This window comes from Mycosarcoma maydis, chromosome 16 (genome assembly GCF_000328475.2).
Source record: "Mycosarcoma maydis chromosome 16, whole genome shotgun sequence".
NCBI classification, from domain to species: Eukaryota; Fungi; Basidiomycota; class Ustilaginomycetes; order Ustilaginales; genus Mycosarcoma; species Mycosarcoma maydis.
In genome coordinates, this window is record NC_026493.1 from 395,726 (window position 1) to 413,603 (window position 17,878).

The 17,878-nt window shown below is 54.3% G+C and overlaps 4 protein-coding genes across 4 annotated transcripts; 2 read left to right on the top strand and 2 right to left on the bottom strand.

The window, feature by feature from the left end:
• Positions 1 to 779: 779 nt before the first annotated feature.
• Positions 780 to 5,030, top strand: UMAG_05747 (uncharacterized protein; the record flags this gene model as incomplete). Its single annotated transcript, XM_011393186.1, has 1 exon — positions 780 to 5,030. One exon carries the CDS (start codon positions 780 to 782, stop codon positions 5,028 to 5,030), a length of 4,251 nt encoding a protein of 1,416 aa, XP_011391488.1.
• Positions 5,031 to 5,562: 532 nt separating this feature from the next.
• On the top strand, positions 5,563 to 6,377 carry UMAG_05748 (uncharacterized protein; the record flags this gene model as incomplete). Its single annotated transcript, XM_011393187.1, has 3 exons — positions 5,563 to 5,898; positions 5,975 to 6,030; positions 6,116 to 6,377. 3 exons carry the CDS (start codon positions 5,563 to 5,565, stop codon positions 6,375 to 6,377), a joined length of 654 nt encoding a protein of 217 aa, XP_011391489.1.
• A 236-nt stretch (positions 6,378 to 6,613) lies between these two features.
• Positions 6,614 to 11,044, bottom strand: UMAG_05749 (uncharacterized protein; the record flags this gene model as incomplete). The annotated part of the gene is made up of 1 exon (XM_011393188.1): positions 6,614 to 11,044. The coding sequence occupies one exon, from the start codon at positions 11,042 to 11,044 to the stop codon at positions 6,614 to 6,616; it is 4,431 nt and encodes a 1,476-aa protein (XP_011391490.1).
• Positions 11,045 to 12,928: 1,884 nt separating this feature from the next.
• UMAG_05750 (uncharacterized protein) lies at positions 12,929 to 14,536 on the bottom strand (the record flags this gene model as incomplete). Its single annotated transcript, XM_011393189.1, has 1 exon — positions 12,929 to 14,536. The coding sequence occupies one exon, from the start codon at positions 14,534 to 14,536 to the stop codon at positions 12,929 to 12,931; it is 1,608 nt and encodes a 535-aa protein (XP_011391491.1).
• Between the last annotated feature and the right edge of the window lie 3,342 nt (positions 14,537 to 17,878).

Genomic DNA, 17,878 nt, shown 5'->3' on the forward strand with positions numbered 1-17,878 from the left:
TGAGTATTATAATAATATTATAAAAACCAATCAGTTTGCTTATTCGTGATTTATGACATATTAATCGTGAATAGAATACATATACCTTTGGTATTTACCCTTCACAACACACCATACATAATACACAATTCACGATTCACGATTTGCCGGTGGTTGGTTTCAAGTGAGCTTGCGCGTCGCAATCATGAATTCAAAGCAAATTTCAAATGACAATCCAAATTGATATAGCGTACATGGTGCGAGCCAAGAGAGAGCGAGAGAGCAGCTCTGTAGCAGAGAGCCAACCAACTAAGTCACGAGTTTGTCGATTCATCTCGCTGGCTCCGACACTTCCAACGCATCACCTCGGTGCGAGCATGTGCACTTGCCATGAGCCATGAGCCATGAGCCATGACCGATGTGACCCATGCCACGACGAACGACGCACGCCCCAACCAGATCACGCCGCCTCGCCTCGCCTCGCCTCGACCACATTGGCAATCCTTGTCCTAACCCAATCCCTCGTTCTCTTCCTCTTCCTCTCTTCTTTCTCTTTCTCTTGTGCTTCCTTGACTTCATCGCTTGCGTTGGCTCGCTTTCGCCTTGATCTTGTTTCGCATCATCATCATCATCGATCACAGCGGCTGTCTGGGCATCATCGTCAACGTCTCACTCTTTCATCCGAAGCCACATCAGCACAGACATCTACTTGTGACGCTCTTTCGCATTCCTAGCCGCCATCAGCTACACATACACGCAGCTCTAGCGCTCGAGCTGGCTCGGTATCCATCAGCGCAGCTATGAAGGCTTACATCAACCGCACCGCCACCTTTGCCTGGTCACCAGCTACCTACGAGTCCGATTCACCCCTGATTGCCACAGGTACCGTTGCAGGCGCTCTCGACGAATCCTTCAGCAATGAGAGCCTTCTTGAACTCTGGAAGCCTTTCTACGCCGCTTCCGCTGACGCAAACATCGATGCCGACGCAAAACCGCTAGCCAGCATCTCCACCAGCGCTCGCTTCAATCGTCTCGCTTGGGGTTATGCCAATCCTTCCCGTCCCAAGGGTCTCCTCGCAGCTGGTCTCGAAAACGGTGAACTCGGCATCTGGGACGCTGACAAGGTCCTCGCTGCCGCTGCCGAATCCGATGCACAGGTCATCAAAAACACAACACATACCGGCCCCGTTCGAGGTCTCGACTTTAATCCCCTTCAGCCTAACCTGCTCTCCAGCGGTGCTGTGGCCGGCGAAATTTTCATCTGGGATCTCAACTCGCCTGCCAAGCCCTACTCGCCCGGAGCACGCTCTTCAAAGCTCGACGAGATCACCTCATTGGCTTGGAATTGCCAAGTGCCTCACGTACTCGCCACCTCTTCCAGCAGCGGATACACCGTCGTCTGGGATCTCAGGGGCAAGCGAGAGGTCGTTGCTCTTCAATACGGTGGCGGGGCTGGTACTGCAGTTGGCTCTTTGGGCATCAACGCTGGATCCGCTCTCGCTGCTGGAGGTCGGCGCGGTATGAGTGCTGTCGCTTGGCACCCAGACACTCCTACACGACTCGTCACCGCTAGCGAAGACGACTCGAGCCCCGTCATCATGCTTTGGGATCTCAGAAACTCACGCGCTCCCGAAAAGATCATGACCGGCCACGACAAGGGCATTCTCTCCCTCTCCTGGTGCAAGCAGGACGCCGATCTCCTCCTCTCGTGTGGTAAAGACAATCGCTCCATCTGCTGGAACCCGCAGACGTGCGATATCGTCGGCGAGCTCCCATCCAGCTCCAATTGGTCTTTCGAAGTTCAGTGGTCGCCTCGCAACCCAGGCATGCTCGCCACCGCCAGCTTCGATGGAAAGATTGGCGTTCACTCACTTCAAAGCACCAACGCTCCTGAACCAGACGCTCCTGCCACGCAGCAGCTCAACGAGGATTCCGACTTTTTCAATCAGGCCACCGCTCCACAGACCACCTCCAAGGGTCTCTCCCTCAAGCAACCCCCCAAGTGGCTCCGTCGGCCTGTATCCGCCGTCTTCGGATTCGGTGGTCAGCTCGTCTCCAGCGGTGGTCCCTCCTCAAAACCCTTTACTCCGACCGTCCATCTCCGTGACTTTGTCTCCGAACCTTCCATCGTTGAGAGGGCCACCAAGTTGCAGCACGCTCTCGACGGTCAGAGTCTCGCCGAATTCTGTGCCCAACGCAGTCAGGATCCCTCCACCCGTCCCGACGACATTGCAAACTGGAAGGCGCTCCAGACCCTGTTCCGCGCCGATTCCCGCGACGAGCTTGTCGCCTTGCTTGGTTTCTCCAAGGAGGATATTGCTCAAAAGGTGTCTCAGTCCATCGCAGCTTTCAAGACAAACGGTACCGCAGCCGTCGAACCCGAGGTTACCCCCGTCACCAACCCCATCGACGAGCCAGAGTTAACCAAGCCGGTGACATCCGCAGATGACGGTGCTGATGCTGTAGAAGCGGCCAACGAGATCGTCGAACCAGCTGCCATTGCCACAGAGCCAGCCCCCGAGGTCGAAGCAAACGACATTGACGAACCTGGTCTTTTTGGCGATGACGCTGCAGGCGCGGCCAACAACGATGCCTCAGACTTCTTCAACCAGATCTCGGCAGGCCAGACCCCGGCCGTCCGATCTGCTTTGCCCAGCCACCTTCTCTCCGAGTCTCAGCCGCACATTCACTCATCTGCGGCTACCATTGGCTCGCCAGCTCCCTCGTCGGTTGCCAGCGAGAGCATTCGCCCTTCCACCTTCAAGATCTATCCCTCTGAAGAGTCCGAGGCTGATAAGCTCATCACCCGCGCCCTCGTGCTCGGCGAATTCGAAAGTGCCGTCTCGCTCTGCATCAACAGCGACCGCTTCGCCGATGCTTTCCTCCTCGCCGTCCGCGGTGGAGAGGAGCTCCTCGCCAAAACGCAAAAGGCCTACTTTGAGAAGCGCACAGCACAGCTTCCGTACCTCCGTCTCTTCCAGAGTATCGTCTCGGACGACCTCACTGACGTCGTGCAGAACGCCGACCTTGGCGAGTGGCAAGAGATCTTTGTCGTCCTCTGCACTTTTTCCAAGCAGGACGAGTTCAGCAACTTGACCGAACAGCTTGGACAGCGTCTCGAATTCCAGTACTCGCTTGCACGCAATTCAGACATCACCCAGGCTAAAGAGCACCGCAAGAATGCCGTCCTCTGCTACCTCGCTGCAGGCAAATTAGAAAAGGTCGCTGGCATGTGGATCGACGAGATGAAGGAGGAAGAACTTGCGCTCCGATCCAACACCAAGAACGCCGATGAATCTCACAAAGGCACCCTCTACTCTGCCCGCGCCGAGGCTCTCCAGACGTTCATGGAAAAGATCACTGTTTTCCAGAGCGCAGTCGGCTACGTCGATGTTGACCTCCAGCAGCCTACTCAGGACTCGATCGTCGCAGAGACCGGCGCTCGCTCGTACAAGCTTGCCCCGCTCTACGACCGTATCCACGAGTACGTCGAGCTGCTTGCCGATCAGGGTCTCATCTCTCCCGCTTTGAGGTTTGCCAACCAGACGCCTGCCGACTACCGACCCCATGGCCCTGCCGATCAGAGCGCCACTGCCACTGCTCTCAAGCAGCGCTTGCTCAAGGCAGAGATCGCACGTCCCAAGACTGATACTGCTGCCTCTTCTTCGACCAACAATGTTGTTGCCGCTGCTTCCGCTTCCGCCTCTTCGTACGCTGCTGCGCCCGCTTCAAATGGTTACGCTCCTTACGATCCTTATGGCCAATCGACCTCCTCGAGCGTCCCAACCGTTCCATCCGTGCCCGCCGTGCCTGCAGTCAACACGTACCAGGATCCGTACGCAGCAGCTGCTCCAAGTCCTTCCGTCGCTGCTCCTCAGCCTCCTACTCAGTCGCGATACGCACCGGCGGTGCCCGCGCCCGTACCCACTGCAATGCAGCCAGAGCCGGTGCAGACCAATGCCTACGGCGCTTACGGTGCTCAGAGCTACCAGTCTGCGTATCAGCCAGCCCAGCCTATGATCCCAGCCGCGCCCGCCTTCGGCGCCTCGTCCTACGGGCAACAGCAGCACCAACAGCAACTTCCTCCGCCACCACCGCTTAAGCGTGACCAATCGGGATGGAATGATGTTCCGGAAGGCCTCGCAGCTCCCAAGCGTACTCCCAGCGCCATGTCGCAGCACAAATCTGCCAATGCCATCACCTCGCCCTTCCCCAACGCTCCCGCCCAGGCTCCCTCGCCCTACGGTGGCGCCCCAGGGGCGCCTCCTACCGGACCCCCTCGTGGTGCTACGCCTTCGCGAGGCATGATGAGTCCTCCTCCTCAGGGTCCGCCCTCGGGACCAGGTCTTGCTCAGCAGCGTGTGGGGCCACCTGGCGTTCGACCACCTCCTATGGGCCCCGCGCAGGGCCAGCCGCGTCCCGGTCAGCAACAGCCTGGCCCACCTAGCCAGGCAGCTCCTTCCGCCGGCCCATATGCCCGACCACCCGCGGGTCCCGGCGCTCCCTCCGCCAACGGTATGCAGCAGCAGCAGCAGCCAGGCGCGCCGCCAGTAGGTCCTGGTGCTGGCGCTCTTCGACCTCCCGGTCAGGCGCTACCCGGTGCACCTGGTCTCGCTGGCCCGCCAGGTGTGCCTCAACGCTCGGCGACACCAGGCGGCGGGGCAGGCGCGCCTTCTCGCAGCGCCACTCCTGGAGCCCGAGGCGCTTCGCAGATGAAATACCCGCCCGGTGACCGATCGCACATTCCCGAGAACCAGCGACCGATTCAGCATGCTCTGCAGCGCGAAGTGGCGCGACTCAAAGCCACTGCACCCCCGGCTCAAAAGAGGATGATCGACGATACCGAGCGCCGCATCAACCTGCTGCTCGACCACCTCAACTGCGGCACCATCGACGCCAAGACCGTTGGCGGTCTCATGCAGATCGTCGCCGCCATCGAAGCGAGAAACAAGCAGGCAGCGCTCAACATCCACCTCCAGCTCGTCACTAGCAGCTCAGGCGACGTCGCTGCCGGTCTTGTTGGTGTCAAGATGATCATCTCGCGTCTGTGAGCATGATGCAAAACCAAATATGACTCCAAGTGTGTATATCTTTCGATTCTACTAAAAACAGGCACTGATCAGTTCTAGATTGCGTGTCTAGTCTTGGGACGTCTGTCGATTTACATTTCTGATGACATGGTCACGAGTGAGAGATGCTGCTGATGCGTGCTGAGTTTCCGCTGAATGGAGTTGTCAGGGACGTGAGAAGCGAGAGGTGGGAGTGATTAGAAAATGGGGGTGACACGCGGCTCGCACGTTCCAGGTGGTTTGTGTATTTTCACGTTTGTGTTTCAGGTTTGACAGTGTGAGTCGTGAGTGAGTCACGGGTGTTTGTTGTTCGTTGTTGGTTGGTTGTACTTGGACTGTTACCGCATCAACCACGGTGATCTGGCGTTGCTTTGGCGTTGCTTTGGTAGGATTCACGATTGTCTGCAATTGTGGTGCGTATACAAGCTCGCTAAGTGGAGCGGTGTGTCGTACTCTGGATTTGCTTGCGAGAGGCCAAGTGGAAACGGCATATAGGATTGATCAAGTGGAAAGCATGTCGGGATACGAAACGGTGCTGTTTGTAGCACGCGAGTGCTTCGTCTATCGCGTGCCACCGCGCTCGTCGACGGCAGGCTACAAAGCAGCAGAATGGGGCGACATGGAAGCGTTCCTCTGGAAGGGTCGACTGCGCATCATGGAGAGATCCGATGCCACCACATGCTCGATCCGGCTTGAAGACGCCGACTCTGGCGAACTGTTCGCCGAGTGCCCATACGACATCACGGGAACTTCGGTCGAACCCGTCCTCGATTCTAGTCGCTACTTCGTCCTCAGAGTCGAATCACAAACCTCAGACGCCAAAAAAAAGAAGGCCTACATCGGCATGGGTGTAAGTACCACCCACCTACCGTTCATCCGTCCATGTCGTTCTAACCCAACTCTCCTCCGTCACCTCCGCTATACAGTTCCAAGATCGAAGTGATAGCTTCGACTTTAACGTCGCCCTCCAGGATTGGACAAAGTAAGCTCTGTATCCTTTGCTCCTGCTTGCGGAACCAAGCTGACCACCTTCGTACCCATGTCTTGCCAATCCGTCTGTCGATCAGACGTCAAAAAGCAGCCGCCAATCGAGCCTCATATCTGTCCAACGACGACACTCCACTGATCGACGATGCACCATCTCCGCACCTCCCGACTGGGCCCAAAAAAGACTTGTCGCTCAAAGAAGGCGAAACGTTCGCCATCAAGCTCCCCGGCGGCGGCGGACGAAAGATCACATCCGCTTCGTCTTCCAGCTCATCATCACGCCTCGGTGGAGCCTTCGCCGGTGGCCCGCTCCTGCCCCCACCGCCAAGCAAGAAGAGGTGACCACCATGCATCGCTCCTCTCACACACACACTCGTCCTCTTTCAGCCCTAGCAACATAACGTTATGCAACTTCATTTTCCAATCGTGAGTCCACCGTTGCAAAGTGTGAAGCAAGACTGAAACAACCATGAACGAACGAGCCGCCGACAATCCCGAATTGCAGCATGGGTATCAAATTTAGTTAACTATATGCAGCCCGTGCTCGATGAAAGCAATCACTGATTCACGATTGTGAATCAGGGGAGGAACCTCATCCACTTGGATACGCCCTCCAACCCCTTGATACTCAGCGGGAGCGACGGTTGTCTATATTCAAAGTTGGGGATCTTAAAACCTTGGATCTCAACCCTGGCGGCCACTTCCAGATCGAGCATGATCAGCCCTTTGCTCTTGATAAATGCACCCACCATACTCTCGAGCGGTTGTGCCAGGCTTACCGACACCGCCGAGCTTCGCTGCTGACCCGGCTGCTTTACGCTGCCCGCGGGTACGCGCAGTGGGTGGTTCGACTCGTACGTGATGGTGCAGCTGCCAAAAGGCTTGCCCTGGTACGATGCCATGAAAGACATGGCCACCAAATCAAACGGCACCCCCAACGGATTGTTGACGACAAACTCTGCATCGACCGACGCTGATGTCAGTGCAGAAACGCCCAATGTGATCGAAATGCTGTCGATCAACGTTCGGTCCATCATCGGCTTCAGATCGAAGGAGAGACGGATATTTTTCAGTGCGCGGATGAGCAGAGGTATCTCACTCGACTCGTCATCACCACGGATTTCGAGCGTCGTGGTGCGGCCGGACAAGAAGTTGGCGGGAATGTCGCGCACTTCCCTCTCCACCTCGGGCGGCGGACAGTATCGAAAGTGAATGTCGTGCACCGCAACCGGTCCAGAATCCAACTTGAACCCCTTGGAGATATGAGCCCTTCCTACGTACAAGCCCTTGTAAAAGGCAGCCATGGTGAGATCCGTGTCCGGCAGCGCCACCTGGAACGTCTTGCTCGGATTGTTGAGATAGAGCGAAAACACAATCTTCAGGTAGTCGCTCGAAGCCTCGACTACTTGCAGATTTGTGTACTGGACCGGGCTCGATCGCAGCCCGCGCAAGCCCTCCATTTGCAGCACGTGCGGATGCTTTCCCAGGTCCACGTCAACGTAAATCTCTCCTAGCGCAACGTCGACACGCGCCCGTGCCTTACCGCGAATGCTGATCTTATCTGTTTGATCGCAGTCGGCAATGTGTGCGATAAGCTCGGCCAGACCCTCTGTGGGTTTGGTGATCAGCTTGAACGATCCGGCCGAGAGCCGGACCAGGCGACACGATCTGCCCACCCCTTCATCTACGTCCGAGCCACTACTCTCTTCAATTGGCATGCATGACTGGACGTCTGTATCAATCCGGCCTGTACCAACGCATCCATGGCCTTCGTAATGCACCTCGATATCGGCCTGGACAGCCAATACCTCGAAACGAACGCTGAGTGGCACCTCGACCTGGAATGCGATCTCGTCAATGTCGGCATCCATAGGCTCTTGGCGACGGAAGCTGGCGGAAAGCCGCTTAATCTGCATGCCCTTGATGACCGGATATATGCCCTGGTGTAGGATCGTCTTGATCGAAACTTGCTGAAAGGCCAAATCCAACCACGGAACTTGTTTCTGCGCAAAGGCTGCACTACCTGACGTACCTACGCTGCCAGCTCGGAAGAGTTTGGTAGGAGCTGCCCTCTGAGTAGAAGCGGACAATGTCCTCTGCAAAGTCGTAGCAGAAGGATTGCTGCGAAGGTGAGGAGACAACGGAGCTCGATTGAGAGAATTGAGCTGCATCTCGCCCATAGCAAACGCTCGGTAGCCTGAGACGGTCAGCTCAGCAGGCGTACCAGAAAGGAGGGCGCTTGCAAGCCTCCCAAACGTTTCCAGAGCAGCTAGTCTGTACTCAGCGACGGACTGGCCTTCCTTAAGAGATTCCCTCCCGATGAAAATGTATCCATTGGCTTCGAACTCCACGTGTGTCGTGTTGAGCGCGAAAACGATGTCTTCGGCAGAGATGATGCCGACTTGAACGCCTTCAAATTCGATACCCGCTTCGATCTTGGAAAGCGCAACTGCAAGATGTCCCTTGTGTGGGATGCGGACTTGCGTTCGAATCCGGAATGCCTTCTCTTTGCCACCGACGTGACCAGAGTTGCCACTTGACGCAGATGCAGAGCTCAAAGCTCGACCTCGCCCTGGACCTGTTGGAGCGGCGACCTCGTCAAAAATGTCGAGACCTTCCAAGGTCAAGCCCTCCATTCCACAAAGTCCGGGTAAACGGACAGACTTGGTGAGCACAGCTGAAAAGTCTGCCCCACCAGCTATGACCCGACAAGCGTCGGAACAAATGCGAACCGGAAGCTCGTCAGCTTGAATGAGTTGCGATACGAAGGTTGCAAAATTGGCCACACTTTTTGGTCCGACGGTTGGAAGGATGCGCAGCCGCGTCCTGAGCAGCTCCTCGCTGCCTGCAATTCCTCGCAAAGGTTCACCAAACACGATGCGAGCAATGGATGCTGACTTGTTTTCGGCATCAATGGCGGATGTTCCTGTGATGTCAAGTCCTTGGTCGAAGTGGATTTCAACGTCCAATGGTCCAAAGTCGACTAGGCCAATATCAGCTTCCACACTGAGCCCCTTTTCGTCCATGTCGAGGATTTTAAGCCTGGTGATCGAGATCCTTGCTTGGTCGATCAGAGCGTCGACGAGCGGAGCGCCAACCGAAGGCAGGATGGTTCGAGCTGTCTTTACGGTGATGGCGATGGGCAGCTGATGCTGGACGAAGTGAATCTCGCCCGGAATACGAAAGTCACCGATCGAGACCTCGGCAGAGATGTGCGCCGAAACTTTGAGTGACGAAAGAGCACTAGCCACAAGATTGGGCAGGTCGATGGCTTCTCGTGGCTCATTTTTGCGTTTGATTTGCGAATGAGGTGCTTCGATTGCCACCTTGGCCTGACCTTCGCCTACCGGCATGAGCTGCAATGCCGAAACCAGCTTTTGGTTAAGCTCGATACCCTTTCTTTTTGCTTCAGTCTGCAGGATATGCACGTAAGAGGCGCCGCCTCCCGATAAGCTGAAGGGAAGACTAGCATGAACAGGATTGTCGGAGGAGAGCGTGAGAACAGGCCAATCGGGAGGTGTACTAATGTCTCCCAGATGGATGGGGTTCAGATCAGTAGATGAAGATGCTGAGCCATTCGTATCCGGTTCGAAGTCCTGGAATGCTTGTGCCTTGAGCGAGTGAATGTGCAGCAGTGGGCCAAGTTGGTTGCGCAGCGTCGCGCGGGCGTAAAGCTGAGATCTGGGCGTTGAGCCATTCTCTTCGGGGGGCACGAGCGATGCGCCGTCCAGAAGCTTGGAGCTGATGCCGAGGGCGGGAAGAAGAGCCGAGATATGGACCTCTTTGAAGATGGCGGCGACCCACGGGACTTCCGAGGAAGCATCAGAGCCAACCACGTTGACCGAAATGGGGCGGTTCTCGAGCAGAGAGCGAATCAGAGCGATACCAGCGATGCGTGCAGGATCGCCTTGTTGTACCACAAGAACGTTGCCATGAATCGCAACTTTCGAGGATCCAGGCTTGAGGGAAAAGTTGGGCAGAAAAACTTGCCCAACGACAGCATTGTGATCTTGGCCGCTGGCTCTGAGTTCAGCGATGTCCGTCAGCAGGTTCAGTCTAATACGGCCCATCTGTGCAGTGATCTGAGCTGGATTGTTGAGCTCAACAATGGCTTGAAACGAGATGCCCGAGACAGGATCACCGCCCAATATCTGGAAATCTTGGATGGCGCTGCGTTGAGGGATCGGTGTGGAAGACGCAGACGGCGGGGTACCGAAGGAGAGAACCCCGCCGAGACTGCTCAGGCCTTGAAAAGAGATTTCTTTCTCGATTGTTATTCGTTTAAAGGACATGCCGTACGCTTTGACTTCGGTATTGGATGAGGCCACCTTCAAGATGACGTTGCTGCTTGAAACTAACAAGGTGCGGAAGAGGACATCGAGACCCTGATGGGCGGATGAGGGGCCAGTCGAGGCTGCAGTGAGCCTTCCTTCGACAGTGAGACCGGTCTGTTTGTTGGCATTGCGAATCTTGATCGGAGACAAGCGGATGTTGGCGATTCTTGATGTATCTGTGGGGTGAAGGTAGAGGTCGATGCCATCGGGAAAGGTGATCTTGGCCTTTGCGGGACCTGTTTTAGCAACGCGAATATGCAAAGCGATGTGGAATCCGTCGGGTGTCAGATGGGCGACATTGATTGATTCGACTGTGATGACAGATCTGGAAACGATCTGATCGACTGCCTGTTTGGCTATGTCGAGAGAGAAGATGCCTTTCTTGTCGCCACTTGCTACAGTTGGGCCGATTGGCGAGACACCGTGGAAGCTCTGCTGGGTGTGAAGATCACTGCCTATGAGGATAGACGATGTGGAATTGGTGGATGCAGATCCATCTGCGGAACTAGAAGCGTCGGTGGCCAAAGGGGAAGCTAGATTTGCATCGTCTCTGGTCAAATTCGCAGAGGGCTCTGTGCCAATTGCCGCGGTCGAGTCTGAGCTCTTACGCTTTGACGATTTCGCCTCGGAGGACTTTGAGAACGGCTTTCGAAAGTTCTTGAAAACGGATGGCATTGTCGTGAGCCTGGGAGGGGAGAGCGAGAGGGTGTATCAGATCGGCAATACTGTAACTGCAGCTGAGTCGAGAGTTGGACGGGGTATGATGAACGGAAATGAGCGCGCGTAAGGTAAGTTGCGGACATCAGCTCTGAGTGATGGAGGTCAGACAGAAGGCAAAGTGTTCTTGTCAAAGAGAGAGGCCGATGCACGATTCACAATTGTGAATGCGTCGTCGAGGCTTCTCCACACAAAGTATGCATCATTCACATTCCAACTAAAGTGTCAGCCGCTTAACACGTAACTTGTTCGCTTAATTCATCTGTATTATTCACGATAATTCCCAACTTGGTCACGATCGCCATGTGCTGCTGCAGCGGGGCGACACCAACAAAGTTCACGCAAACAAAATTCCCAACACGACGTGGACACGCGACACGAGCATGCCGTGTGGGAGAGGACCCTTTCTTGTAATTTGCCCACATCGTGAATCGTGGACCAGACTCGCGTGAAAGGTGCACAGAGTGAAATATCACGAATCACGAATAATAATCGTGAATCGTAAATCGTGAATCGTGAATCGTGATACAGTCACATGAGTATGTGAATCGTGAATCACAAATGCTGCTCCCAGACCTGACCCCACTCGTGGACTCGTCCGCTGCTTGTTCCCTAGGAGAGTCACGATGAGTCGGTCTGCTTAAAAGCGTCTTTCTCCGCATGATCGTCACATGTCAAAGTGCGCCATAATTCTGCACCGTACAGTCGTGAGTACTCGTGACTGTGACCGAATTTTGCGGAAAGCAAGCAAGAGGATGCCTGGCTCAGACGCCGACGGTTACACTGACTCGTGACTGTACATTCTGTGACCGTACTCAGACTGTACGTACAGTCAAAAGTACGGTTCCCTCTTCTTTCGCATTATTGGCGATAACGACTCACCTCTACCGTCTCTTCCACCACCTTTGGCTTTAGCTCGACATCACGAGTCGGCAGTCCGCGTGCTCTGTTCTCCTCGTCAATGTTGCCACCTCGTCAGTCTTGCAGACGCGTTAGCTACTCGTTACTTGCATCTTCGTCTTGGTGCACATTGGCAAGCAGCGCGCAACGAATCTCCAGGCCTTCAGCAAGGCAATTTTGCTGACCTCGACTTGGTTGGATCTGCTGTCGCAGACTTTCATATACATGCGACTGTTCGAAGAGCCCTCAATAGTTGAGCTTGGTCATCGTCATCCAAATCGCTGTGAGCTGATTCGTGATTCGTGGCATGGGCATCCGTCTGGTCGTTGACAACGGCCGAGACTATGCCATTCGTGGTTGATAGTCTGCGCGAGCTGACAGCTAGAGTCCCTTCGTTCTGACAAGCTCTTCGCCAGACCCTTTCTTGCTCGCGTTCAAGACGGTGCAACGATAGCTCGCCAAGCTCCGACCTAGGAGGAGATTAATGTCATACGCGTCTGGCTCGTAGATCATCAAACACCAGTTTCGATGCTGAGCTGTGCGTGGTTATAATCAACCTTGATGACGTACTACACACTCGTGACTCTCCTACGGCTACCGTGAGCGCGACACTCACACTGCTGTTGCGCTTGGCTCCAAACATTTTCGACAATCGCGACTCGTACATAGCAAGCACATCATGACTCGTTACTCGTTTAGATTAAACATAATATTCACGATTTGTCATGCAAATCACGACTCATGATGAGGGATTTGGTACAGAGGAAACTCTTGAAAGACCGAAAATCTCGCTGACTCTGTTTGCAGCGATTTCAACTCTTGACTGGAATTCACCTACGCAGACGATGACGGCCTTGGATCGGACAACTTGGACAGCTGGGCCCAGCCTCACAAAAGCATTTTTCGCCGGCACATGTGCGCGCCCACACCTCGATATTCTCCTCAGTCCATGTTGCGATCTTTCCAGCCGTCGAAAGGGCCCGTCGCTCCGCTGTGCCGGTGATCTGAATGATAGACCTCGTATGGTGGATGTTGGCCCCACTGATCTGGGTCGAGTATGGTCGAGTTGGTAGTCGCAGGATGGATTTTGTTGCGCGACACATTAGCAACTGATTCTGGGAAGAGCCTCGCAAATTCGAAGCTGACCATCCACCGCTCGATGCAACTTGGTAAAGGCTCCGTGGCAGTATCGATGGGCGGATACTGGACTGGCCATGGTTCAAGCCTTTGTCGCAACTGCGCTGGCAACCAAGGCTGTGCTGCTTTATTTGCCTCCATCCTTTCATCTACCTGTTGCAAGGCCTGATGCAGCTCCAGCGATCTCCAGCAAGGTACCAGCTTTCGCATCGCCGCAATACGCTGTTGGCCCCCCTTGCCACCACCAACACCAACACCAGCAAGGCGATTGATACGCCCGATGCTTGGTTCGAGCGATTTCGTTTCGGCCTCGTTGTCTGAGTCATTGGTGGCCTCGACGTCAGTGGCTTCAACACTAGCTGCCTGTGGGATAGTAAAGTTGGTATAATGATACCGACGACGCAGAGTGTCATCGCGAAGCAAGGCGGCAGTGCGCTTATCGCACTTCTTCTTGACTCGAGTGTTTCTTCTACGGCTGGCATCTCTGGCGTGCCTCCTGTCAGGATTGATGGCGTCGCGCTGCTGCTGGTGCCACTCCTTTATGAGACGGCTCAAAGAGGCCAAGCACACGTCGATGGCAGCCCTTAGACCACCAAGTTCTTCGACTCGTTGCCGTGCAGAGGCATCTCGTTCAGTAATCCGAGTGACAATCTCCTGGACAAGCCCGGCATAGGCTGTTGCTGGTTTTGACCAGTCGATGCGGAGGACAGGAACCCCGTAGAGGCTGGGAGGGTTCGCTTCGAAGTGTGGAAGCGGATCTTTCGATCCTAGGCCCATTCGCCTACGAAGCTCTCGTCGGAAAGGGGCCTCGAGAATCCTGTTGGGCTTTGAGCCTCCTCCTCGCTTAGGCTGCGGTTGAAAAGGAGGTAGAGCGCGCTTTTCTTCAGCAAAAGCACTCGGTTCAGCTGGATCGATGCGCTTGAGATCTGCCTCGAGCCAGTGCAGCCTTTGCACCATGGTGTTCCGCTCGGATTGGCTGCCGGCGAGATCAGCCGTCAGCTGATCGAAATGTTGCTTCATATAGAGCGTCTCAGCTTGATTCTCTTCTCCGCTGGCAGCCTTTTTCTGATGCGTGGTAGCCTTGCTCTGGTTGCTTTGGGTTGACAGATTTGCATTGATGACATCACCCAAATGGCCGACAACAATTCTGTGAGGCATCTGAGTCGCATTCTCAGGCGACTCTACGGCTTCTTTGGAGAGCTCGTCGTATGCTTCGCTGGCTGTTGACCCCAATCGCACATTATCCGTTTTTTCACGCTCGATGAAGCTCGATGACGAGCTGCTTGGTGAAGGGATGGTCGTATTCCTGCGTCGTTTGGGACGAGGCTCTGCTCCTGGTGTCCATGGTTGTTCATTGCCGACACTTCCTTCTCTCGCCCTCTGCGGTCTCATTCGGGATTTTGCGACTGGCATTCTGATGGTGGTTGAGACGGTGGAGGTCGTGATCAGACCACGGACCGTTGCCAGTGATATGGGGTTCTGGCATAACTACATGAAAGTCGAAAACACGAAATCGTGAATCGTGAATGTGAAACTCGAAACGGGAACGTGAACCGTGGAACGAAACCCGGGAACACGGAACACGGAACACGGAACACGGAACACGAAAATGGCTGGGCATATCAGATCACAGAATCCATTCACGATTCTAGATCGTTATTCCAAGTCGTCAGTGTTCACAACGTGCGTGCTGATATGATTAAAGGGAAGTGTACGTGACAAAGTCTCGCTATGTGAGACAGCTGTCACTATTCACGATTGGTTTCGACGTTCCCTTTCATTCGTGATTCTCTAACTCAGCGTGGAAACCCCCCAGGTTATACTATTAACGATTCATGATTAATGTTGTTGTCCTTTTTTGTTTAGGGAGCCCGTCCGAGGCCTTGGACAGCGGCCTATGCAGACTCCCGCCAAGTAGCGGTTCACAAGACTAAAGGACTCAGTTATGATTCGTGAACCTAACGCAAGAACATTTAACCCGCGTGCCGAAGTGAAAAGTTCCTCCAGGCTAGGCCTTGGCTTCGGCTGCACACAGGAGATGATAGCTGGTCACTGGATAACCCTAAAGCCAAGCGATTCACCTGGGTTCGGACGGTGTCGACACTCACTCCGACTCACTGCTCACTCGCTCGGCGCTTTCGATCCTCCCTCGCAGCTGTTCCACAGTCAGGCTGCGATCAAGCGAGTCCTGCGCTAACGAGTCAATTGCAGCAGGCTATGCGGCAGCCACATGTCGTGTGTGTCTGCGCCTTCTGTTGAGAGAGGGTGTTTTGAGCGCAGCGTGCTCGGATTTATAGGTGGAGCTCATCTCAGCTTTCTTGCCCTACTTCTCGACGTTAACCATGCATCCGCCTACTATCTTCAGGCAGGCTGCCTTTTGTTGAAGCATCCTGCGATTCATGCTTGGGCTGTACGACCTTAATCGAGTGGGAGCTTTTATAATACCTGCGATTGGCATTGATATCGATAGCTCACAAACACGTGACCAAACCCAATCGACTCCATACCAAGTGACCAGATGGGAGCGAGAAGCCGGTAAATGAGCCCGTCCCAACCTGTGACCGGTCCAGCTGCAATGACAGCATCGTTGCCCGAATTGTGCCATTCGCTAGCGAGCGCGAAGTGGCACAGAGAATCACGAATCGACGACCTGACCCACAAGCTGAGGCAGACCAATTCCAACATCCACTCCGGTATCGACAGGCAGTACGCCCGATGCCGCAGTTCTCCGACCCCAGCCACGGCCAGCACGCTGTCACAATCCTGCGCCTGAAGACCGAAGTGTGTGCGTATGACGCAATGAGTTGAGGGATGCGTGATAGGACTCGGTATCGGCTGGTCGCCATGAACGCTCCACTCAGCAATGATACGCGTAGCTCGGTTCTGAATGGTATGCAGTACACCTCGTGAGCGTTCTGGACGGCAGTGTACTGCCACAGGATGTCTAGTGGTGGTTGAGGTTCCACCACAACGGTTGAGTTTCCGTCTGTAGTGTAGGTGCTACAATGTCAGTGTAGGTTCTGACGTTCGATAACGCTGATCCACAGGCCACGAGGCACAAGCGTTTGTAGCGCCAATGTATTCTGATTGGATTGCTGCACTAGTCGAACAAAATGTAAAGTAGTAGATAGTAGTCGCAATGGCGAGAAAATAGTAAGTTAAATTGAAAGAGTAGTAGAGTGGATGAGATCCAGCTCATCCACAAGAAGGAAAGTGCTGTCTTAGTTATAAAGTGTGTGCTCTGCACTAATGACCTGCGTGCTGCAAACCCCTGTCGGAGGTAAGTCCTTTCATTCCCGACCCGTGCCACTTTGCCAAGCTACGACGTCTGTAACACACACCACCAAAACTTCAGCACCGTGTTATCCTTGGATGTCAACCCCTTCAGGCAAAAAGTGACATTATGGCCCTCTCTACGCACCGGCTCGACGAGGCCTTCGCGCTCCGGCGGTCAGAGATGAGAACGGTATTCGCGTGGTCCGACTCGCCAGCAAAGACGTGGCAGTCGTCGTGAGCTCCAGTGACGATGCTGATGCCCTCTTTCTGCCGACCCAAGCATGAATCGAAACTGCTTTCCCCGGATCAACCAAAGTTCTCAAGCTAATCCGTTCGGTCCTAATGGCCAACCTGTCCATGGTTATCCACGGGGTTTACACACCCGAAGACCAAGATTCCGCCACGGCTCACGCCCAAGAAGTCGCACACACCCTCGAAGAGCGCAAAAAGATCAACTTTGTCAACACGATATGGCCTGCTCGGCCCTCCAAGGCTCGCCTCATGCCGCCATGATAGCTTGATAGTACAGACCGAATCCAAGGAGGTCAAGGAAAACTTCCTCCAACGTGCGACTCTCAATTTTGACCGTGGGAAGCTCTTTGTCGAGGTTTTCTGAGCGCCTGTACACCGCCCCCAGCAGTCACGAGTGCGATAACTGTCGTCGTGTCGGCGGTATTGCCCGCCATTGCCGAGCCACCCCCCCCCCCCCCACAGTTCTAGTGCAACAGGAATTTATGAAAGTTTTGCAGTACAATCGTGAATCGTGGGTAACTAACTCTCTTGCAACAGTAATGAGTACCTTCTCGAATTGCTAGGCTACGAATACATGCATTTATTCGTGATTATTGTTTTGCTCCAATCGTGAATACCAGGACTTGTGTCTTGTGTGTGATCTCCTGTGCGACTGGCCGACAAGCTAATGAGATTATGGTCGTCCTCGGAACCACCCTAGGAACCACCTGCGAGGGGTGATTCCGGCGAGAAGCCATCTAGGAGCCACTCAGGGTGGTTGCCGGTGTGGTTCCTAGGTCGACTTTTTCCTTTTTTTACGACGTGATTTGTCTGTGATTCACGATTGACGTATGAAAAATTATGAATGTAGATACAAATTTGTTTCATGATTGGCTCAATTGCACGTTCATGACAAAATCACGAATTTTGGTGATTGGCGTTCCGACCGTCTAAAGACGTTCACCCAACAGGAACATCACGAGAACAAGTAACAATTATTAAATTTTAGGTATATCGTGAATCTTTAGCGGGCACTCGTGACTAGATGATCGAAGTCTCCTTTCCTTAGAGAGGCGAGTTGGGACTGAGTAGTGGTCGAGAATGGTTTGGAATGTATTTGGATAGTGTGTTTTGGACAAGGGACTAACTACAAAGTGTGAGCGTTTCCTCTGTATTTATGTACATGAGCTGACTGGAGTATCCTACATGAGCTTCTTCCTATACGTCAGCTCCTCATACAACTGGCTA